Here is a 25,753-nt window from a genome sequence, read left to right on the forward strand (position 1 = left end):
GAATCAAACTATACAAACCAACATTCATAAACTCCCTCCAATATACATAAGTTGTGATTTCTGCATGTAAGAATGCATAAATCAGGCAAATTAATTACAGCCTCACTCCTACTATTTTCAGTTTCTTTGCATTGTAGATGTCATTACATTTGTTGTATGTCTGAGTTGTCTTGAGATGATAAAAAGAGTGCATCTGTTTCCTTCATGATGAAATTTTAGGTGTCGCTGGGTTTTTTTATGGGAAAAAATATGTATGACGGTTGAAAAGTGTGATGCAATATTAAATGCGTGTAAAATAGGTAATATTGTCTTCCTGTTCTGCATAAATCCATTATTCATAAAAAGTGCATATAGTTATACAAAGTGTTATCCTGAGAGTAAATGCCAAAAAGTAGGCCAAACAACATCACAGGTGTGTACATGTGTGGCACTGTGTGACCCAATGGAAAGCCAGTTTACAACTCGAGCAGAGAGTTGATTCACACTGCACAGTTCAGATGGGCTTCTTATTTAGCTCATAACTAAATCAAATAGGCTGCATGACAATGAGGGAGGGCAACTACAAAAAACAAAAGAGTATATAATATAAAATAATAAAATAAAAGTAAAAAATTCAATTCAATATAATATAAAATATTAATAAAATGATTATTAAAATTACTAAAAATCTCTACTAATGAGCTGATGATTTGAATCAGGTGTGTTTGATGAGGGAGACATGCAAAATGTGTACTGGTTGGGGGTCCCCAAGACAGGTTTGAGAACCACTGTCCTAAGGTACAAAAGTGATACATCTTTGTACCTCACTCGCTCCTAAATGGTACATATTAGCACCTTTCCGGTTGTGTACCTTAGGGTACCGCCCCAGTAACAGCAATGTACCTTTTTTTCTGACAGTGAATGAAGGTGACATCCAAAGCGATTCTGTCTTTTCCCCAACCCTAGCATAAGAAAACCGCTGGTGTCAGATGCCCTGATTCTGCTGAGCTCAGTTTCAAATAATGTCCTGAAACCTGAAATCTGTGACGACGCAACCGAAGAGGTAAAAAAAAATACAAATCTTCTACTAACCACAGGACTGACTGACACACAGAACAGATCCCACACCAGCTGAAACGTTAATCGCAGACAAATTCCGCAGTAGTAAGTGGGACAATGCACATCTGGTGGGCGAAAGCCTGTGGATTACAGTCTATACTTGATGCTAATGCTAACATTCTTAGCTGTTCTTAAGAGACTGTCTGAACTACGAGAGCATGTTAATACAGTTTACCTTGCGCTAGATCCTCCTCATCCATGTCCCAGAGCACACATCCAGGCCAGCGCAAGCTGTCTTGCACCCAGAACCAGGGAGACGGCAAATTCGTCCTCTCCATCCCTGTGTAACTTTACCTAACTATGGTCATTGTGGTACACTCAGAAATCCCCTTAGTCTTATTGACCCATCCAGTGCTGCTCCAGCAGCTGGTGCATCACCCCATCCCCCTTTACTCACTGTAACACTTTCTCGCCCTGCCCAGGAAGTGGGCTGCACAGCAGATGGTTTGTCCCGCTCTCTCACTGTCTTTGTCTTACTGAACCCTCCCATCGCACTTTAATCACAGCCACTTACTGTGGAGCAATGTCATAAATATCTGATATATATGCAAGTAATAGCTTTGAAATACCATAGCTAAAGTGTGACGGATCTAATACTGGCCTTGACAGGATGCCTTTGATATCTCGATTAGAGAAAACAGCATCCACATGAACGCCACATCCAAATATGTCAGCAATTAGTGGGCTCGTTGACGCTGCTTAGTCATGTGGGGTCACTTGTGTTTCTATGCTAAAAGAGATTTTTAATACTGCCAATAGAATGCAGCTCTGGGTAAAATAATTAGAAGTATTAAGGACAAGGATTTTTTCTTCTTCTTTTTTTCTTCTTCTATACATTAAAAAGAATCGTGCTGTTTTGCATAACCAGAAAAAAAATAAAAAATGTTCCATACGTTTCAGTGACAGAATAAGAGACTAAAGAGAGGCATAAAAGAAGGGAGAGACTAAGTAATTCAAGGGCACACATAAAACTCTCAGTCTGGCACAGTGTTCATGTCATTCCGTTGCAGTAGGGCTTAATGGAGTCCAGATGGGCTTCTCCTCACTTGGGTTGCTGAGATGATGTCAAATCAAGCAGTTGTACAATTTCCAGTAATCCTCCCCAGCCTTTGGCTTTCACTGTCTGTCTTTAGCCACTGGACTTTCACACCCTGAACCTGTGATGAGTCAACCAATACTGGAGCTCCACCTGTCAGGAGCTGCCCCAGGGCTCCGGGACGGAAGGCCCAGCAAACTATGGGCCTCTGAGGGAGAGAGGCAGGACTAATGGGTACTTTCAGCCACACAATTCCACAATGCAACAGTCTGGTCAGCGCTCAGCACTGCTGATCATTTCACATGTGAAAAAGCAATCTTATTGTTATTGTTAATAAATAATATGATAGTATAGAACAACACTGGACCAGTTAAAGGGATAGTTTAACCCAAAAATAATTTGTCATCATTTACTCACCATAAAATCATCCCAAACATGGATGACTTTTCCTTATTCTGCATATTAACACAAAAGAAGCTATTTTGAAAATGTCTGGGTTTTTTGTCCATAGAATGAAAGTCATAGAATGTTGTCTAATGTTGTTTTAGGTACCATTGACTCATTGTGCGGAGGGGGTGTTTATGGGGCCCCGTGCGGTTACACCAGTTGCACCGCCCTAAGTATTGTATGGAAAAACAATCAAAAGTCAAAAGTCATGCAGTTCTGATATTACATGTGACAGAAAATAATATTTTGGTGAACTCTTATAATAACTGATGAAACGGGTCACCGCTATGTGCCAGATTTTGTTACTTGGGGCATGTGTGCCATTACTGGTGTGATATTAAAAAGTTTGGGTTTGTGTTTAGAATGCAAAAGAGACAATTAGAGTGAGCAAAAGATCAAGTGTTTTAGTGCTTTAACTATAATAAATAAATCCAAGAAGTGACCAAACTTAATCTCAAGTTCGTGGAGAATACAACTCAAGTGCAAGAAAATAAGAAAGCAATTAACCGTCCCCGTGAACACCTGCCACCTGGCTCTTCATTCTAATACATCATGATGGAGAGTCCCCCGTCAGTCTGCCGCTTCAAAGCAATTAAAGCCTAACAGCAGATTACCATGGGCTCATTCCCTGCCTCTGACAATTAAAGACTTCTCTCTACGCAATTCATCATGTGTGAAACGTGTGTATTGGATTTATTTGGGATGATCCTAACATACTCCTTCCATTCATAACAGTCACCCCCTCTCTCTCTCTCTCTTTCTCTCTCTCTCTCTCTCTCTCTCTCTCTCTCTCTCTCTTTCTCTCTCTGTGTGTGTGTGTGTGTGTGTGTGTTTCCGACCAGTCAAGTAACCTCCACACCAAACTTATCCATGTCTTTATGGACATTGCTTTGGGGGCATCCCCAAACTGTTCCCACAAAGTTGGGCGCATGAAATTGTCCAAAAGGAAATACCAACGATATTACTCTGGAGCCAAATGGATATATATATATATATATATATATATATATATATATATATATATATATATACACACACACACACACATGTTTTGCTGAGTTTAACTTTATTAACTTTATTTAAATTGGAAGATATCATAAACCATAAACTCACCTTTGAATGACACAAGAGACGATAATTACATTCCTTTACAAATGATCAGGATATTCTAGGCCTTTCATATCCGCTCTTTCCTGTTCTAACAATACTATATACCTGCTTCCCTCCATGTTGCCAAAAAGGAAGATGGCCCAAAGCCAAGAATATTTTCCCATCAAACAGAACAAATACCATCTGTGGCTTGAAATAACTTTGAACAACTCGGCTGGCCTCTTAAAGAGGAAAATGGAAATAAAGAAATGGCAGAGCCAAAAAAACTAAACAAAAACATAAGTAATTAACAGATTTAAACTAGACCTGTTAGTACATTTTTTGGATTGATAAATTGCTATTTCAGTTTCCAAAACCCCCCTGTTGTTCAATCCTGGATTCCTTTCAATGTGTACTAACTCACAGCCATCACCAGCAGCCTGCCAATTTGCTTTCATCAGCTAGAAACACAGAGATTCCACAAACAGTAATTCTTTTCCTCACTGGGCTTGTAACTAAGGCCCATAGTGACAGAATCCAAAGAATAGAAGTTTAGCACAGCGTTGCTTGGTGATTTTAAAATGAACATTTGTAGAGAACATATATATGGTCTTTCTCATACTCTCTGTAAATATTGCACTACAGGGTTAAATGAGACAAAGAACAAGACAAGACCCTCTATAAATTATCCCTTGCACATCTGAAGAACAGTGGAGACTTGCTAAAAATATGCATTGAAATCCCACTGCAGTGGTGGAGAGAGACTGCCCTGTCTCACCTCCTCCTAACCTAAACACAACCATATTGGGAGTGAGAAGACTTGCAATCTGTTATACACAGCGTCTGTAAAAGACACTTTAAATGTATATATATCTGTACTTCAGAATCAACATGATGGCATTTATATGAACAACATTTTATTCTACTGTATCACTGGCAACTAATCATATGATCAAATACATATACACTAAATATTTCTTCAATAGAGATTGAAGATTGAAGAGATTGGGATAGTTCACCCAAAAATGAAAATGTCCAAATGTTGTTCCAAACCTGTTATTTTTCTTTACAAAATAATAATAATAAAAAAGTTATAAATTAAAAATAAATTATTTTATTAAATTATTAAAATATAGTAGCTTTTGCCAAACAGTTGTACTGACTGTCCAGGCTACAAAAAAGCAAGTAAGTCAAAATACTTATACTAAAATACATTTTAATGACTCTAAAATAACTAAAATTAAATTAAAAAGTTAAAATTTAGATTTTGTTTTTGTTTTTGAAAATACACACTAAACCTTTACATCCTGGTGGGATTAAATATAAAAATACCATTATAGCAATATCACTAGATTGTGCCGCTAAATTTAATGCCATTAAAACATTTTAGTTAAGTGAGTAAGTGATCAAACTACAGAAAATGTAAAATATATGATGTAAAACTACACAAAAAGTCAAATAAATGATGTAAAACTACACAAAAAGTCAGAAAAAAAGTTAAATAAAAATAACAACAATGAAAACTCAAATGGAACACGAAATTAAAAATACATTAAAAAAGTTAAATGATGATCTAAACTAAAATAGCCCTGCATGTGGGCTTGGACATGAGAATGTATTAATTTATTATTCATTGATTCAGTGAACTGTTCCTTTAAGCTATCATGCTGGATGCTAAAATAACTTCTATTCTAATCAAGGACTGCAATAGCCAATAAGCCCAGCAACAAATTCTACAAGAGATGCATCACAGATTGAAAAAAGCATTTATGAAATGAAACAGAATACAGTAACAGGCAATTACAATCTGTTTAGTGTCCAGATGGTGGTTGTTTTCTTTTATCTATACTGCCAATATGGAAAGCGGCATAAACCTGCGTTTTCCCATCTGGACCAAGGCGGTGAATTAAGGCGAATCTGCAGGATGTGGCAATTGGACTGATCAACTGGAAAAGGTCAAGAAGAAGGTTTGTAAAGCAGCCATGTTTGCTGGCTGGAAAGGGCCGCCCAGCTCAGGGCTCCAATTGGCAGCGGTTTACTGCTAGCAGCGCCTGAAGTCTGTACAGTGACTTAGTATTCATGAAGGTTTGAGTCAGGGTTTGCAGATTGACATGAGGGCTGAGTTTGTTTCCATTGTGGTCTGCAACAAAGAGGCATGCGCCTGCCCCGCCAGCTACCTGGTGGGCACTGTTGAAAAAGACAACTGTGAGAGGTCCCACACTCCATTTCACACTTGTTTCAAAGGTGTGAAGTCCCCTGCTTTTCACTTCACCGCTAGTGTGCGAGCAATGCTTTTACCTGTCAGCGGGCTGTGTGCATCAGTGTATTCTGTGTATTCAAAGCTGATACTGACTCAAGAGCTACATCAATCTATTCAATGAAATAGCTGCAAACAGGCATGCATGCTAGCAACAAGTTTAGAGCCAAATTGTAGCACTACACTTTTTGTTTACAACTACAAACACTCTTAGCTCAAGGCTAAAAGGCAGATGTAAAGTCTATAGTGGCCATGCAAAATTCTTCAGCTAGCTATCTTTGATGTATTGTAAGTGCAATGCTAAATGGGTGACCTGAAAGCTAATTTCATACCGCAGTGTCCCCACGATTGGCTATGCTTACATGGACCCTTACAATGAGATTAAGGCAGTAATACAATAGAGTTGGAGCTCATGTAAACAGAATATTGTGATTATGCTAATATGATTATGATTATAATTACAGTAACCATAACTGCAGTAAAATGTGTGCAGTACTGCGGCTTTAATCAAACTATAAAGATATGTACACTAATGTTTTTAAAAAAACATTTTTTTGCATTTACTTGATCAAAAATACACAAAAAATTGTAATATTGTGAAATACTATTACAATTTAAAATAACTGTATTGCAAAGCTGAATTTTCAGCAGCCATTATGCTGCGTGTATGAAATGTCAAAATTACCGTAGTCTCGAGATGACAACATGTGAGCTGTAATTATGTTTTACATACTGTAGTTACATAATTATGGTAATTGCAACATGGCGAGCACACACCTTTACTCCAGTCGTCAGTGTCATATGATCCTTCAGAAATCCTTCTGATATGGTACTCAAGAAACATTTGTGATTTCATTCAAAAAACCTGACTGACCCTGACTTTTATTGCATTGCTATCATTCTGTCCAAAGTGAACATAGTGCTGCAGACAAATTATGTTTCATGCAAGGTGGCAGAAAAGAAGCCATCAAAAATTTCTCAAAAAACTGTTTGTGCTAAGCGTTTTACGTAAGAGAAATAATGCGCTTAACACCAAAATGGCGATATTTTTAGGCACATATATAACAAACAAAAACATCAGCAACAAACATGCCTACTGCAGTCGAATGGAACATTTTGTGTTGTGGCTTGGGGTACAAATATATCGACAAAACAGCTGAGTGAATAAACGGAAAAAGTAGAAGCAGCACGTAAACAGGAGCAAAGATGTTTGTCATTATCAGACTATTCATGTGCATGTAAACACAGTCTTTACATTCAATGTCAGCTAGTGATGTTTCCAGTTCTGTGTGTGTGTGCGCCATCATTATACAGTTCACTACACCATCTCACATGAGTTTCTGCAAAGGTCTTTCTTTGCCTCCAGGCAGTAAAATCTCCAGTATGGCACATAAACAGGAATAATGGTAGAAATAATGCCTTCTCTTCATCGAGTGCAGTTGGTATTTTAAGGTAAATATATCCATTTAATTCCCTCTAAAATTGCTCTTCATATTGCAGTGATCATGTGATAGACAGTTTTATTTTGGAATTGTTTGTTTACTCATTCAGAAAATGCACTAAAGTAAACCGCACATTTGAAAGACTACCTTGTGTGGTTCTTTAGCTCTGAGCTAAATATAACCAATCATTCTTTACTCTTACCACAAAAGGTAATTCTTCATCCTCACATTCTGCTGAAGCGTAAGCTTTCCAGATCCCTCAACCACCAGTGACGCCCACGACCCTTCTACTGGCGGAGGTATTGAGCAGGGCTCTTGAGGTGGAGCAAAAGAGTTGGGTTTCAGACAACATCCCACAGCAGAATCCACAGCTGACAGACTAGCCATGGTTAATTATGAAGCTCATGGAAAAATGTTTCAAACGAAAGCCAGTCAAAATGGTGAATGAATGAATTTCATTGTTTTCTTTCCAGCAATAGAGGAGGATCTCACCACGCCGCCATTTCTGAAGAGCCACAATATATAGTGAGGAAAGTCAATTTATAGAGGCTAAATGGTGAAAGAGAGTGAAATGGTGGGCAAAAGAGAAGGAACTGCTATCTGGAGGGCAGGCTTAACTCTAGCAGGAGAATAAGGCAGAGAGATTTATTAAGGGAAGGAATGGCAACATTTGAACAAGACCTTCATTATGGGTCTGAAATTGCATAAATGTCCTCAAGATCGCCAAACATAAAAGTTCAGAAATGCTTTTTTACAACTGTCAATGCCAGAAGGTTCTTATCATATAGCATATGGTAAGCATGTGGTAGCCTGGAGTACAAGATAATAATAGTAATTATCTAATCAAGATGTCCGCTGAAACAAGGTGAAAATTAACAGTCGCATATGATAATGTGATAAAAACCAAAATCACGGCTCGTTTTAATGTCTTTCTCAAGCTATTTATTTTTTGCTGGTTATCATGCAGCCGTGCCTCAAAGCAGTGGGAATTATGTGACAGCTGATCAAACTGAGGACCTTAATTTCAACATAATCTTCCTCTGAGAGAAAGACATTATTTGCTGTGATCATCAATCAACTTTATTTATATAGCGCTTGTACAATGACGATTGTTTCAAAGCAGCTTCACGGTGTTAAACAGGACAATATTGCAACAAAATTTGATTTGCTTGTACAGTCGTTCTGGAGAAAACAGTGATGTTATCAGCTTATTTAAATTGATCATATAGCGACAATGTTGGCAGATCAGTATTATAGTTTATAGAATTAAATAAGACCTAATTAATTAATTTTATTTGTATATTTGGTTGAATAACTTGGATCATAATTTTAGTGTCCCCAACTGAGCAAGCCAAGTTAAAGGCGACAGTGGCAAGAAACCAAAACTCCATCAGGGCATGATGGAGAAAAATAAACCTTGGGAGAAGCCAGGCTCAGTCGGGGTGCCAGTTCTCCTCTGGCCTATTAACACACCGTGTATGATTATTATTCTGGCCACCTTACAGGTCAGAAATCATATTAGATCGGAATATTCAACATTTCTGGGTATCACGCAAGAGACGGGTTTATTAAGGATGGTGCGTCTTGTGTGCTTGGAGCATCTTCTGGAAACAAATAAGATCTGTAAAATGTCCGTCACATTTCATATCGAGTGTATTTTTACCCCACTAATCAGGGGAAAGAGTGTCTCTTCTTGGAGACCTGGACAATCTCGCAAAGAGAAGTATGATTTTAATTAGCAATTTGCCAAAAGTTTGGCAAGTTACCATGATTCCCCCAGCCCTTTCAGGTGAATGTTGTTCACTAACTACTAAGAAGCAACTTTTGTGGTCACATGAGCAAAGATGGCTGACTTCAAATTGCTTTCTTCTGTGAGATCCTGCGCTAGCTGCACAACTGCCATTGAGATGAATGGGAATGCTAATGGATAGCTCTCTCCAGGTATTACAGTCCTGCTTGGATGAATCTTCCACTTTGTGTCTCACAAATGAACTAGCTCTGCACACCAGTTTTTCATTTCAATCTGTCAGAGCCCGTCTCAAAATGCATACATACCGCCAGAGGAAGGTCTCGCTCGCTCTTTTACAGCTAGAGCAATGGGGCGTTTTAATGGGATGAGCTGGGACTTTTCGAATGAGCACCCAAGCATTCTTCAACTTCCTCGCTTACAGTCGTTTGAAGTCTGGACTCGAGTAAGATTTGGTTGATTTAAGGTGAAAACTCAGGACTGGATTTGTGCAGACGGAAGGGCAGATTGATTCTCAAACTCTGATCATTATCTCCACCTCCTATATGAGCACAGAGAAAAAGGGAATGGTGAGGGGGAAAGTATTTAGTGTTTATTTGTGTGTGGACAGACAAATGGTGCTCTGGTGGAACTAGAAACCCTTTGCTACTTCCTGTTCATTTCACGAAGAAGCAATAACATTTCTTCCCCAGAGTGGTTCTTGGTCAACCCCGGCCAGATGTTTCAACATCACTGATGATGTCAAACCACATTCACCCGACCAAGATAGAGAGCATATTTGTCCACGGCACTGTTAATCTCTTTTTTTACTGTTAAAAATAATAAATTACTGTTAAAAAAAGCATTCATTGATGTTTTTCCCTCTTTTTTACACATGATAATGTTAATTCAAAAGATGAAAATTAATCAGGTTTAATTCAAACTTACTGTTAATTTTAACAAAGCACTAACAATGTGTTTGTTTTTTAATAAGTGATTATAGATTATAGATTTTAGACTATAGATTATTGTCAAGATTATTCAAAAGTTTGTAATTGGTAAAAATTGTCATGTTTTTGAAAGAAGTCTCTTATGTTAACATTAATATTGTAAAATAATATTTCAATTTTAATTGATTTTTAAATGTAAAATATTCTTGTGATAGCATAGCTGAATTTTCAGTCTTCAGTGTCACATGACCCTTCAGAAATCATTCTTATATGCTGATTTGGTGCTCAAAAAGGCATCTTCTATATCTATTTCTTATTATCAATGTTAAAAAATGTTGTGCTGCTTGAATTTTTCTCCGGATTTTTTGATGAATAGAAAGTTCAAAGGAACCGCATTTGTAAAAATCATTACTGTCACTTTTGATTAACAGAATGTGTCTTATTCAATTAATTTCTTTCAATATATATTCGTTCAGGGATCTTACTGATTCAAGAATGAATGAATATGATAACAAAATATTGAAACATTTTTAAAAGACACGGTTGTCAGAATACAAAAAACCTGACCCACACTAGTCAACAATAATTTGAACTCTCTCTTATCTCTTCATTACTTTCACCTGCACACATCTATGAATACTTCAGCAGCATTCCCTCTTTCCAGTCCTCAGTCCATTGGGAAAACTCACTCCAGCTTTCTTTCTTAATCCCTCCAGATGTGCATCAGGATGGATGAGACATCTAATGTATCCGTCCGAAGCGGGCACAGGAAGTACTATTTCACTTGCCAATGTATGGAACGAAACTTATAGTGGCTAACATATGGTCTTCATAAACCTCAGGTTCCCACAAAGCGATATAAACGACTTGAAGGATGCATAATGTCTCATTTCCTGAGCCCCAGCCCTGTAACTACGGTCTGCTGAGAAAATATGTGGCGTGTCACAGCTTATTGTGTTATGATGAGAGGACCTAGTGAGGGAGGCCGAGAGACAGACAGCGCGCAGTGGGCTGTGAAGAAAAGAAACTGGGAGAGAGGAAAGAGAAGTGGAGAGATGTGGAGAGGAGAAGGGAAGAGCCTGCAGCCATTGCAGCACTGGAGCATGAAACAGCGCCCTGCTCTCTGCTCGCCAATCATTCACTCTTTAGATAAATAATTATGCCTTTCACAAGAAACCCATGGCTGAGAGATGACCAAACTGAAGAATAAACTGAGAGACAGGTCACATCAAGACAAAGAGAAATTTTGTGAAATGGTGTTCGCTGCCCACTCCTCTTCACTCTCGTTTTAAGCGATATCTTGTCTTTGTTGTATATACAGAAAATATGACACTATCCAGGCCAATTAAAAAATAATTTATTTAGCTGCGCATACTTTCGTTTTCACGTGTCCACCACAAGGCAGTACATTTGTGGCCATTTTACCCAGCTGCATCTGACTAGCATAGAGGAATGGCTTCTCCCAAAGACACGGTGAAGAGCCTTGAGGTGATTGACAGGTCATTGTCTACATTACCACCCACTGCTAAAGGCTTCAACCTGAAAGGCAGGAAAATCTAGCCCAGAAATCTAGACGCACCCTAGCGGCGGCAAATCTAATCTGCCCGAGTGTCGTCTAGCAACTCTCAATACACTTCTGAGCTGTAAACGCCAAACTCTGGTCCGGCCAATCACATCATGTATAGAGTCGGTGGGCGGGAATGTTTAGCTTAACATAATGATTGCAGGGTTGCACTTGGGTGCTACTAGTAAACAGAAACTGGCGAACGGCGGTCTTTCAAATCACCTTTGGCCTTTAATCTAGAAGACTTGGAGTTACACTTTTCTCTGAGAAAAGAACAAAGAACGGCACTGAAGTCATTCTTAAAAAGGGAAGATGTGTTCAGAGTTTTGCAGGCCAGATACGGCGAAAGTTTAATCTATCAGATAGCTCCGCTTCGCCTTCTTCGTTGCTCTGGTTGGTTGAATCGCTATCCCATTGCGTGCAGAGGGAGTTTGAAAGACAACTGTTTATCCCACACCTCAGATTGAGCCCTGTCAATGGTGTTTTCAGATCAAACATCTTGATGTGGGTCTGGCTTCTCAGGCTCCAAAAAACAACAACAAAAAGAACAACTTTATTCAACAATGTTTTCTCTTCTGCTATTCATGTTGTTAAGCTATCCACAGTTTAGTGCTTGATCACCACAATGAGCACCACAATGTAAAAAAATAGTTGTATATGGTCTGTATTTTTATTTGTTGCTCGGGAAAACTGCTGGGAAACCTTAAATACTGTTTAAATACTGTTTTTTGCAATCTCATCTGCTAATGTTGCACAAATTACACACTTCAGTTTTAAAAGAGTAATAACAAATAATTGTTATAAATGCTCCCCATCAATTTGACAGATAAAACATTTAGTTAAATAAAGTATAAGTATTAGTAACAAATTAATATGTATAAATTAGGATATATATATATATATACACTCAAAAATAGCTTGTTGAATTTTGAATTGTTGAAAAGATGTCAAGTGGTTGCAAAAACTATATTGAGCAATTTTTAAAAAAATAACAATTTTGTTATATGAACAAAAGAAATTCAAGTAAAGCTGATAAAATTTCTTTGAGTAAATACAAACCATTTGAATTTGTCACTGTTACATAATATTTGTATGTGCAGTTTACTTATAAGGTGAACACATTTACCTTTAAGACGTTTGAAATAACAACAAGCATATGTTTAGAAATAAAATGCAAAAATCACTCATTGGACAAACTCAAATTTAATTGAGAGCAGGAATTCCATCCAATGAATTTGAGTATAAGTGCCCACAGCCTAAACAAAGGCACCACTCTTCTGCATAATACGATAACAGCAACCACAAAATTACAGAAACTCCTCATAAACTAACATCTTTCCCTTTACTGAAAAACACATAAAACACTTTAATCCCTAAATTTACTCTCCTAACGCAGTCCCTTGCAAAGCATGCTGGGAACTACAGATCCACTGCCAAGTTAATTATATCAGCAAAAATGTTTCATGTAGTTTTAACACAAATTAATTAAGTAAACTTCAGTTTTAAATATATTAGGTTGATTGAACACAATTAAATTAAGTTGAGAGACAAATTTAGATATGTTTAAGTAAAGTGGACAGAATTTAAATGTGTCTTTTTTGTGTGTGTATTTTTATACCTATATTTTGGCCAAGTCAGCCACACAGGCCATTTTTGCCAACAAAAGCATTAATAATGTAACTTACATTTAATTCTCACAACTATTAACTATGATTTTGCCTTAATAAACTCCTAAATACTGCTTAATAGTAAGGTAGTTAAGAAATTTAGATGACGGGTAAAATGAGACCACGATTTAAGTTTTACAGCCACGTCCATCACTGTGACAAATAATGATTAATTGCAGCACAACCCCTTTGCAGCAATCGCTCATAAAAGGTTTGTGTATTCATAAAGACTGCTTTGCGTCTTTGTTTTGCGTATTTAACCCTTTTCCATTCTCGATGTTGGCTGTCCAAAACAATGGATTAAATATGAGTGAACAACAACCAGTGACTGGCAAAAAGCTGTATAAATTGCCTTGAACTGCTAAGGTTAATCAAGGTCACATCCCATAAGGAATGGTTTATTTCAGCCACATTTTACCACTGAAATGGACAATTAGTAATTCCTGGAATGGTTTTCCTTCTGGGAGAAGTATGTGTGGATTGGGGATATATCTGTGGAAGTGATCTATAACAACTCCTCTGAAAGGGCAAAATGTGCCTGAGCTCATGGCTGGTAATAAGTCTCCAGAGAAAAATGTGTGTGCGTGTTTTCTAGGTTATTCGCCCATCCCATGTGGTGAGGTCCTGCCTTAAGGCTATTGTTTGGACCAAGGTTATTATAGTTTTGCTTTTTGAAATTAGTTTTTATTTCAGTATCGTTTTCAATTTTGCTACAAATTTCAGTTTAGTTTTAGTTAGTTTTACAAATGGTTTTGCTAGTTTTAGTTTAGTTTTTATTTTGCAAATACATTTCTATTTAGTTTTTATTTATTTAGTTTCAGTTTTAGTTTTAGTAATTATAGTTTCGCAGAGTTACCATAATGAAGTGTAGAGACCAAATCAAGGGTTTTAATTTCAGCAAGGTTTAATGTTTGCACTGATTAGAGTTTAATCTTACTAAACATCCTTAAGTGAAATAACTTGATAAACGAGCATTATTGTTTAAACCCAGGAAGGTCTTACAAAACATGCATAAAGTTGGGTCTTCACCTTTGAGCAAAAAAGCTTAAGTCAAACTATGACCTATATACAAACAACGATCTGGAGATTAAAAATGAAATAAATTATATTTTGATATTAAAAAATTATATTTGATATTTTTGACATAGATCCTCTGAGTATTAGCCTATCTTAAAGAACAAAATAAATGCAACGTAAAATATAAAAGTAAAAATTATAAATTCCAGACAAACTCATTCATAACAAAGATGAAATATTGTTAAACAATTAAAAGCTTATTTTAATTTCTTCAGTAGTACAATGTAGGCTAGCAGTGTAAGACCACAGCTTAAGTCATCTGAATACAGCCAACACACACTGTTGTGTGTGTGTGTGTGTGTGTGTGTGTGTGTGTGTGTGTGTGTGTGTGTGTGTGTGTGTGTGTGTGTGTGTGTGTGTGTGTGTGTGTGTTGTGCTATAATTGTAAAGGGGACCAATGTCCTCACTTATCTAGTAAAATATTATGATAACTGACTAGTAAGGACATTTGACTGGTCCTCACTAGTTAAAAAGGCTTATAAATCGGCCAAAACATGTTTTTATTTAAATCTATTGTTTTGCACGTTCTTGGGATGGGTAGGTTCGGGGAGAGGGATTGGGTTAGGGGATATAAAATATCATTAACCTGATATAAAATCATTGGAAGTCCATGCAATGTCCTCACTTATATAGTGAAACAAACGTGTGTGTATGTGTGTCCTGGTATTCCCTATTTTGTGGGGAAATGTCTCCACACAGACAATAATATTATTAGTAGTAAATGATTATGATAACACCTTTGAGCCTGTCAATATTATGCAAACATGAAATCTCAAACGGACAGTAGGCTAGTACTTGCTACTAGTTGCTGACTTTTGCGCCTGCGTCTCTCGTCGTGTAAGAAACGGCATTCTAAAACAGTGAGCTTAAGTTAAAAGAAGTTCAACGTGCATCTCTTTACCTTGTGTTATTTCCCATTTCACTGCCACGGACGCATTGATTCTTTGTGAACTGCCGTTTAGGACTAGCGATGTGTTGCCTGTCTGCACGCGTCCGTCACAGGGCAGCGGTTAATCTCCTCCTCAGATCACTTCACGCGCACTAGCGCGATATACAGACACTCCCTCAACCGCCACAGTCAGATTTTCCACCACATGAAATAGGGCTTATTAATAACGAAAACGAATATTTATTTTTGCTAATTATTATTTTATTTCAGTTAGTTTTTTAGTAAGAGTAGTTAGTTTCGTTTAGTTTTAGTTTTTTATTTATTCAGATTTTTTAATTTTATTTCAGTTTACTAAAATGTTTTTTGACCAATAGTTTTAGTCTTAGTTTCAGTTTTCGTTTACGAAAATAACCTTGGTTTGGACACAGTTCACCTCACGCTGCATTGGTCACAGACAGGGCGTGGTTCGTGGAGGCCATGCTGCGGTTTGGAGATGGGAGAAGGGAAAGGCGGAAGGGAGAGAGAACTGAAGATGGGGGCTCTCTGAACACTCTCTGGGAGCTGACAGGAAAACTGGGAGATCCCATGGGGGGAATAAGGCGAAAGAGATACTCCCTTTTCTTTGAAAACAAAGCTGTACTGTAATCCGTCTCAAGTGCGCTGGTGCAGCTAACTAGAGCAATCACCACGCTAGTATTAACACTTTTTCTACCAAAATGGTACTGCTTCCCATACCAGGATATCTGTAGAGCTCACTGAGAACCAGGACATATTTCCGGTGACTTGAGAGCTGAACGATGAACTAAGCGCCAGCATGAACAGCTGATGATATTACACAACTTTTACACAAACAAACGTAGCACACTGCTGTATTTGCGCGGAGTTTTGAGACATACACTAACATTCAAAAGTTTGTGGATCATAAGATGTTTTTGAAAGAAGTCTCTAATGGTGATCAAGGCTGCATTCATTTATTTAAAAAGTATAGTAAAAACAGTAACTTTGTAAAATATTTTTACATGTATTAACTCTTTTGTTTTATATATTTAGGCTATATTTATTCCCGTGAAAACTGAATTTTCAGCATCATAACTCCAGTCTTCAGAGTCACATGATCCTTCAGAAATTATTCTAATAGCTGACTTGCTGCTCTATACATTTATCATCAAAGTTAAAAAACGCTTAATATTTTGTGGAAACTGTGATTTCTTTTACAATGTTAAGTCAAGGAAATTTTAAAGGGACGTTTCACCAAAAAGTTACAATTCTGCCATCATTTACTCACAATCATGACCTTCTAAACCTGTATCACTGACTTTAATTCGAGGAACACACGAAAAAAGATATTTCGAAAAAGCGTATTTTTTATTTTTATGAAAGTCAGTGGGGTCCCAATGCTGTTTTGACCACCACTTTTATTATATTGAGAAAAATATTGACCTTGTCATTGAAAAAGGTACACACGTAACAACCAACAAGGGAAACCTGAGAGGAAAACTACAGGGGAAAAAAGACACATCCCTGGGTTCCAAACACCCAGCAAGCATTGCTTAACCTTTCCAACAAATCCTCAAAAATTCATCCACGTTTCAGATAAAATAAAATCCCACAAAATCAGCGAGGCGCAACACCTCCCAAAGGCTGATTTAAAAGCAATTTAAAACATCACCTCCGTCTGCGGGCGCTTTATTGAGTTCACTTCGTCGCATTTCTCTCTGCTTATCACTTTCTCAGGGTTGCGGGGGGTTTAACATGCTGGCTTGTGCGAGTCCCAGTAGTGTTGGCATAAATCACAAGGGCACTGCAAAGCCATAAGCTCCACCACAGGCTCCTTAACACCCCGCTTACTGCCTCCGGCTACTGCCGCTGATGCTGGCAGTGCTGTCATCTGATTATACTCATAATGGCTTGTCACGATCTTTTTCATCAGTTTAAATTTTGTATTAGCTTGTAGGATTGCTTTGTGTCAACCTGGCAGAGGAATTACAATTATGAGAGTTACTCTATTCAATACAGCTCAGAAAAGGAAAAAACTGCCTGTTTTTGTATTTATGACACCTGTTTGAACTTAAGATCAGTTGCTGCCTTGAATTTTTAAGCACAATTAACTTGGTTATACAAGTAATTTCAACTTAAAAACTGACTAAACAATGGAGTTGAATCTTGTACAACATAAAATTGCTTAAACTATTTTAGTTGTGTAAATACTGTAAAAACAAATTGCCATGACTTACTCATCATTTGTGGTACTTGCAGTTAACTTCACAAACATTTAAAGAGAAGCATACGGTTTGGTTCACTCTGCAGCTGATTCAGGCCAAAAAACTGCCTAGATCAGAAGATATTGTTTAAAAGAATCCAATTACAGCTATATATACATTGAGGGGGAAAAATACAGATGCAGAGGGAGAGTCAATGAATGGTTGTGCAGAAAAAATCTCAGATATACATTATTATACACAGCCATTAAAAAGTGTGTGGTTGTAAGATTTTTAAATGCTTAAGAAATAAGTATCTTATGATCACTAAGCCTGCATTTATTTGATCAAAATACAGTACATAAAATGAAATAGTATTAAAATGCAATGTAAAATAACTTTTTATAGCATATAGCATAACTTTTTATGTCACACAATCCTTCAGAATTCATTCTAATATGCTAAATTGGTGCTTAATATTTTTTGTTTAAACTGTGATCTCTTTTCTAAAATTATCAATGTCTTTACTACTACTTATAAATTTATAAATTAAGTGCATTCTTGCAGAACAAAAATGAATCATTTATTTTTCTTTACAAAAAATCTTACTGACCCCACACTTTTGAACAGTAATGTATAATATCAAGATTATAAATAATAAAATATAATAACTACCTATAATCTCATATTATATAACCTATAGAGACTACAAAAGACATTTAAATTAGTCCATAAGCAATAAATAAGTGCCAGTGAATATGTCTGATTAAGAACACATTTGTGGATTTGTTTGGCTTGACTTCTAGTTTATGCTTGTTCTGGTCTGGACGATCATTCACAGCCACAGCTGCCAACGAGGCATTCAGCTCTTACATGTCATAAGTAATGCCTGTCTGCAAATAAAATTTTGCTAACTCTCTTATAAGCATCTCTTTCACTCTCTACTCCGTCTTAAAGGTTCACTACACACTGGCTAATATGACAGTCATCGTGGATTTACACTTACAGTTGTGGTCAGAATTATTGGACCCCTGGGTAAATGTGAACAAAGAAGCCTGTAAAAATAAATCTGCATTGTTAATCAGATTATCTTTTGATCTTTTATTCCAAAAATTTCAAAATCTAGCCCTTCATTGAAGTAAAAAAATGAAAATGTAGCGAAAATCAATTTATGATATATATGTGTGTGTGTGTGTGTGTGTGTGTGTGTGTGTGTGTGTGTGTGTGTGTGTGTGTGTGTGTGTGTGTGTGTGTGTGTGTGTGTGTGTGTGTGTGTGTGTGTGTGTGTGTGTGAGCCTGTTTATGTGGTTTATGAGGACACACATTTGTATAACTACATGGGTATTACACTGGTATTACACTATAAATGTGGTTCAAATGGCCTTAAAAACATACTAAATGATGTTTTTTTAAGAAAGTAAAAATGCAGAATGTTTCCTGTGATGGGTAGGTTTAGGGGCAGGGGCAGTGTAAGGGGATAGAAAATACGGTTTGTACAGTATAAAAACCATTACGCCTATGGAGAGTCCCTGTAAACCACTTAGACCAACGTGTGTGTGTGTGTGTGTGTGTGTGTGTGTGTGTGTGTGTGTGTGTGTGTGTGTGTGTGTGTGTGTGTGTGTGTGTGTGTGTGTGTGTGTGTGTGTGTGTGTGTGTGTGTGTGTGTGTGTGTGTGTGTGTGTGTGTGTGTCATAAAGCGATTTTCGCTACATTTTCATTTTTTTTATATATATATGGTGCTTAATATTTTTGGTTTAAACTGTGATCTCTTTTCTAAAATTATCAATGTCTTTACTACTACTTTAAATAAATTAAGTGCATTCTTGCAGAACAAAAATGAATAATTTATTTTTCTTTACAAAAAATCTTTCTGACCCCACACTTTTTTTAACAGTAATGTATAATATCAGATTATAAATAATAAAATATAATAACTACATATAATCATTATAAAAAAATTATTTTTATTTTTCAAAAACACGTTGGCCATAATTATTGGAAGCCTTTTATTCAATACTTTTTTTAACCTCATTTTCCTTCTTCTATAATGCCTGATGAGTTTAGAGAACACCTGCCAAGAGGTTCAGGTCAGGTAAATGCGATGGCCATGGCAGAAGCTTCTTTTGTGCTAAAGTGTCACATTTTGTGTTGTTTTGGATGGTTGTTCTGATGGAAGAGCAGAGGCCATCAGGTTTTGATTTTGTATCTGTTAGTACAGAATCCAGGATTCCATGTATCTGAACAAGATGTCCAAATAGAAAAAATAGGCACAATATTAAAGATCCAGTGGTATATTTAACCGTGGGCATGGCGTGCTTTTTATCCCTGTTTGCACCAAACCCATCAGGTGGGTTTGCTGCCAAAAAAAACAAAAAAAAAACAAAAACATTTTTTAGTATCAGACCATATCTGACCATAGATCCATGTCCCGTTTGAAGTTCCATTTGTGTCTGACAACTGAATATGCTTTTCCTTTTGGATAAGTGAGAAGGAGTTTTCTTGAAACCTTATCAACTGTGATTTTGATGATTTCGTTTGAGTCTTTCGGACCCCAAAACTCAACTAATCTCTGATTTTCTCCATCTGTGATCCTTGTAGAGTCTTGACCATTCAAACTGTGCATTAGGACCATAAATACACACATTCTCTTCCAGGCAGATTTGTCACATCTTTAGTTGATTGGAACTTCTTAATTATTGCCCTGATGCTGGAGATGGAGATTTTTTTTATGCTTTGGCTATTTTCTTACAGTCACTTTCTATTTTATGAAGCTCAATAATCTTTTGTTGCACATCAGAACTATATTCTTTGTTTTTACTTATTGTGATGATGATTAAGGGAATTTCGCCTTTGTGTTCCTCATATTTATACTCAAGTGGAACAAACTGGAATTGAATTGTGCCTAGTCACCCTGGTGTGCTAACAAAATGTTTAAATGAAGGGTAATATACTATATAATATTTTACTCAATCAAATTCTAGGGGTACTTAAATGAAAGTTTCGATTTTTGTGAATTTTTGTAATGAAAGATAAAAAGAATTAATGATGTAGATTTATTTTTTACAGCCATCTTTGATCATATTTACAATGGGGGCCCAATAATTCTAACCACAACTGTACACCTAGCTGTTCAAGAAGACTTCAAATATAGGGCAGAAGTAGAATAAAGACCACTTTAATGATACTTTCACATCCTTTCTCTACCTCCCATCACCTTCTACATCCTCTCTCACATCTTTGGCATGATATGACACTGAGATCGCACTTCTCAACTTCTCAAGCATTACTTAATCTGAATGGTGACTTGGCCAATTTGCAGCCTTAGACTTTCCATCAGGTATTCAAGCATGTGCAGATGTCATTGCGTTAGACTTTTTCTCATTTGTCGTGCAAGTGTTCATCTCTAGGGACGCAGAGGTTCACTGCCGTCTTACTCAGCAGGAGCAAAAGAGCTCTGCTAGGCCTACTTTTTATTTTCACACTTTTCGCATCCAATAGCTTGCGTTTAGAGACGCATTTTAATCTGTTTAAGATCACCAAACGAGAAAGTGAACTTAGTGTGATACCTAATTTTTTCCTGTAGATTTGACAGCTGAGCAACAACCAGCTGGAATTGTGAATAATGTATTATGCTTTAGCGGTATTGATTTTTAGAGAACTGTTTCCATTTTAAAAGATCAGCAAATATATATTGTGCGTAGATTTATTTTTCCCTCCTGAGATTGGATGTGTATCTGATTATGGTAATACAGTCCATTCATTTATGAACCAAAGTTTAACATACTAAGGCCAATAAACTGTTGGAACAAGCAAATTGATGACAAGCAGAGACAGCATCCATATGGCTCTGAATTATGCAAAACCTGATATGAATGACAAGTCTGCCCTTGACTAGGTTGAAAATGTTTATAATAATGAAAAAGGTAATGCAGATAAGATAAAACCTCTCCACTTCAGAACAGTGTTGGTTTTAAGAGTCATTCCCCAGGAAGATAACTATAACTATATATTTTATGTAAATAATCGTTCAAAAATACACACCTCATCTATAACAATCATGACACAGAGGAACAATATTACTGCAATCACCTTCAGAACCACATTTCCCAGCTGATGAACAATAAAAAGCATTGACAGCCAATCAGAGTCCACAGGCATTAAAGGGTTAGTTCACCCAAAAATAAAAATTCTGTCATTAATTACTTACCCTCATGCCGTTCAACACCCATAAAACCTCTGTTCATCTTCAGAAGACAAATGAAGATATTTTTGTTGAAATCCGATGGCTCAGACGGGTCTCCATTGACACCAATATAATTTAATAACACCAGGTATAATTAGCATAAATGGTGTAGGACAACCCTAGTGAAAAAAATATACCTAAATGTTTTTAAAACACATTTATTTCATGTTAAGTATACTGCAAAACTATTAACATATTTACTGACTTAAGACTTATCACTTGAGACTTAATGATATAAATATTGTAGATTGTAAAATTGATTGTACTTCTTTATTGCACAATGCACATTTCTTAATATTAACCCTAAAAATGTGTTTTAATATCACTAATAGGAAGGATAGTATGATCAATCATTGGTCCTCAGCAATATTTCTAGATAACTAAAGTGCATAAAAGACCAAATTCTTCAATTTAGCAGACTTTAAGCATATCAGTTTAGTATACCAGCAGGGTGAGATTTTAAATATTTTGTGTGGACTACCAGATTTTTGGACCCCACTGTATAAAGGCCTGTTCACACCAAGAACAGTAACTATAAAGATAACAGTGGTTCTTTAAACTTCTAGAATCACAAAATCATATACATCTATTATGATAATACTACACCCACAACACTGTGGTGGCTATACCGCCTCAATATAGTTTTCTTCTTTAGATCCTGCCATCACAAAAGCTTCACTTGTCATCTAAAGATGGAGGAGAGCCGGAGCACAACTGGATGCCACATCTCTCCATTAGGCTGTCATAGTCCATTAAGCACCGGCCTGCTTTCAAGTTTATATTCAGAGTGTGTCTGCCTACAACATGAGGTAAACATTTCAAGTGTTTGTATCAAAATGAAAAAAAGTTATTAGCTGCAATAAATGGTTGTGTGTTCCGTGAAAGGTCAGGATAGTGGAAAAATACTTCTTCACCAAAAAAACCCCCCAAAAAAAATACAGAAAAGAAAAGTGAAATGAAATTGAACCCAATCCAAACCCAGCCATACAACAAACATGACTTTTCGTGGCCCTCAGACCTTGGCTCGATAACGACGGAAGGATGTGAGCAGAACACAAATGAACCCCGAGCCCTGATTAGAGGAATGCTGTTTTTTGAAACGGGAGTGGGGCGGCTTTGTGTTTAAACTATGAGAGCAACTCCCACATACGGCAGGACAGAGGAATGTGTATCTGATTACATTCTGCCTGCTCAGCCTCCGGCTCTCCCATGTAAACAGTCACCTGACTGAGAGAGCGAGAGAGAGAGAGAGAGAGAGAGAGAGAGAGAGAGAGAGAGAGAGAGAGCGAGAGAGAGAGAGAGAGAGAGGGAGAAGCATTACATCAGTGCACTGGTAAAGAGGAATGTGGGTTCACTGCAGTGAGATGCCTTAAACCCGTGTGAAAAGAGAGAGGGGGGGAGCCATGCTGTTCATACAATCTCATTCATTTCGAAGGGTCCCGCTAATGACACCTGTTCAAACACACAGTTTCTATTACTTTCGCTCCATCTGAAAGAGCCTCAGCCTGCAGAAGACCACCGGGGGGAATGCCGCCCACCACTGGGCTGCCCTGAATGCAGTAACCCCTGTAACATCATCAACCTGACACAATATCAATACGCTGGCCCTCGCTGCACACACACAGACACTGTCTGAGCCGCTTAACATGACCTCGAGCTTGAATTAAAAACTGCCTTAGGCTACAAAATCTATGAAAAAAGAACCGGACGGATCTCGCCACACCTAACTTCCTTTCAGAGAACATGAAGTGAAAGTTGAGATAACTAGCAAAAAAGATGAGTCACAACACACAATGATAAATGAACTCGCATTCAGGGTAGTTTTAGTAACAGTTGCATTAGGGTTCAGTTTGTTAACATTACTTAATGCATTTGGTGACATTAACATTAACAAGAATACTTGTATTCATCTAAACTATTATTAATCTTGGTATTTTTCATAATACATAAACTATTTAAAAGTTTACAGTCAGTATGATTTTTTTTGTGTTAATTTTTATTTTTATTTAGCAAGGATGCATTTAAATTGACAGCAATGCCATTTATAATGTTACAAAATAATTCTATTTCAAATAAATGCTGTTCTTTGGAACTTTCTATTCATAAAAATCTTCTTTTTTTTTTGTTTCCACAAAAATATGAAGCAACAATTCATCATATCAGAATGCTTTCTGAAGAATCATGTGACACTAAAGACTGGAGTAATGATGCTGAAAATTCTGATTTCCCAAGGGAATAAATGAAATTTTAAAATATACCGAAATAGAAAAGTTATTTTAAATGGTAATAATACTTCGCAATATTATTGTTTTTAATGTATTTTTGATCAAATACATGCAGTCGTGGTGAGCAGAGTTCTTTCAAAAACATTTTAAAACATCTTACCAACCCCAAACTTTTTAATGTTAGTGTATGTTGATTTATAGAACTTGACATTATATTAAAACCTTTTGCAAAATTAAGATTAATAAATGCTGTAAAAATACTTTCATTAGTTAGGTTTCATGAACTAACAATGTTAAAAGTAGCCTTGCTGTCAAGTTTTTGTGATGTCATCAAGCACTTTTAGCGATAATACCGGGAGTGTCATCTTGATTTAACATGACAGTTCGCCCAAAAATGAACATATTGTCATCATTGACATATCCACATGCCGTTTCTTTATGTTCTGTGAAACATTAAAGAAGGTAATTTGACTTTTTTTTTTGCCTATACAATATAAGTCAATGGTCACCAAAACCGTTCGGTTATCAACATTCTTTTGTTGATGAAAGAAAGTCATACAGGTTGATAATTAAGTTGAATAAATGATGACAGAATTCTATTTTTTGTGAAAAATCCCTTTAACATGGAAATGTGTGGGAGAATGGGAGTTTTAAACACTATCCTGTCTGACACTGGTTCACAAACAAATATTTCCGGCTAAACCTTGTGGCATTGGTTGAGGCAATTGCTGTGTTGTGCTTGTCACGTGCTAATCATTCTACAAATGTCCTTATTACAGTTGTCTAAAAGCTAGAAGCCAAGATTACAAAAGTATTTTAACATTATACAAAGACACACTTTACCTTTAACTAAGTTTTAGTATCAGAACTGAACCACGTGTTTCATGCTATTCCCTGCGAATCAGTCAGAGACAGGAGTTATGAAGACAGCCATGCTAGCTTTCATTTTCCTTCTCTCTCTTTGGCCTCTCTCCGCCTGATATGTCACAGCTGCATTGGAAAGCCGTCCCACCGGCTACCCGGGAAACGGGACGAGGCAGTGAAGAACGGGATCAGCTGCCCCCGTCCTCCCCTCTTTACTTTCTTCTCTCAACAAAAGCACATACCCACCCACAAACCCCTAAAAACGAACTATTTGCTACAGTAACAAGTTGAACTGCAGCTCACAGACCAAGCAAAACTTGACACATGTCTTACCGTGGAGGTGGTGATGGTGGTGATGGTGGTTCTGCTGGTTGTTCTCCAGGCCGACGGGGTTGCACGCCCCCAACTCGGCCAGTCTGCGGCTGGTTGCGGAAAGCTCGGAGCGCAGGTTGGTCACCTCCTGGCTGGCCGACTGAATGGCCCCATCGATCCGCTGAGCCAGCTGCTTGTTGTCCTCCATCATTTTCAGGATTTTGCCCTGAGAAGCAAATCCACACAGAGGTGCATGGTGTCAAGGGCTCGGTCAGGGGGTACAACAAGCCGCGGGTCCCCTGTCCCCCTTTATCTCTCCACGGCTGCCACAGTTTAGACCACACATACAAAACACGCGCTGGAGAAGAGGGAAAAAAAAATCCCAGTTCAGACTCCCCTCCTCCTTATCCCAGCAGAAAAGACCTAAACACTACCTGTCCTGTTAGTGTGAAAGAGAGCTGAGTGTGTGTGAGAGAGAGAGAGAGAGAGCGAGCATGTGAGAGAACACAACGGACAGATGAAACAGCAGGTAGAAGTGTGAGAGAGTTCCCGCTGAAAAACCGCGCTCCCAGCAGCTGCTTCCAGAGAGAACACAGTGCATTGAGAGATGACATGCTCTCTTTTAAACGGAACGTACCATGTGTGCCAGATTTCTGGGGGAGAACGGGA

General features: G+C 37.4%; 1 protein-coding gene across 6 annotated transcripts in view; it reads right to left on the bottom strand.

The window, feature by feature from the left end:
- kaznb (kazrin, periplakin interacting protein b) overlaps positions 1-25,753 on the bottom strand; it is a 195,748-nt gene that overhangs the window by 72,083 nt on the left and 97,912 nt on the right. For all 6 annotated transcript variants that reach the window (XR_010900848.1, XM_067432273.1, XM_067432272.1 and 3 more), the window contains one exon: positions 25,106-25,310. Coding sequence is in view for 5 of the 6 variants with exons in the window: in XM_067432273.1 (XP_067288374.1) it covers positions 25,106-25,310 (205 nt within the window). In the remaining variant the exon portion in view is untranslated. The remainder of the gene's footprint in view (positions 1-25,105; positions 25,311-25,753) is intronic.

The sequence above is a fragment of the Pseudorasbora parva genome, chromosome 22, assembly GCF_024679245.1.
Source record: "Pseudorasbora parva isolate DD20220531a chromosome 22, ASM2467924v1, whole genome shotgun sequence".
Classification (NCBI taxonomy): Eukaryota; Metazoa; Chordata; class Actinopteri; order Cypriniformes; family Gobionidae; genus Pseudorasbora; species Pseudorasbora parva.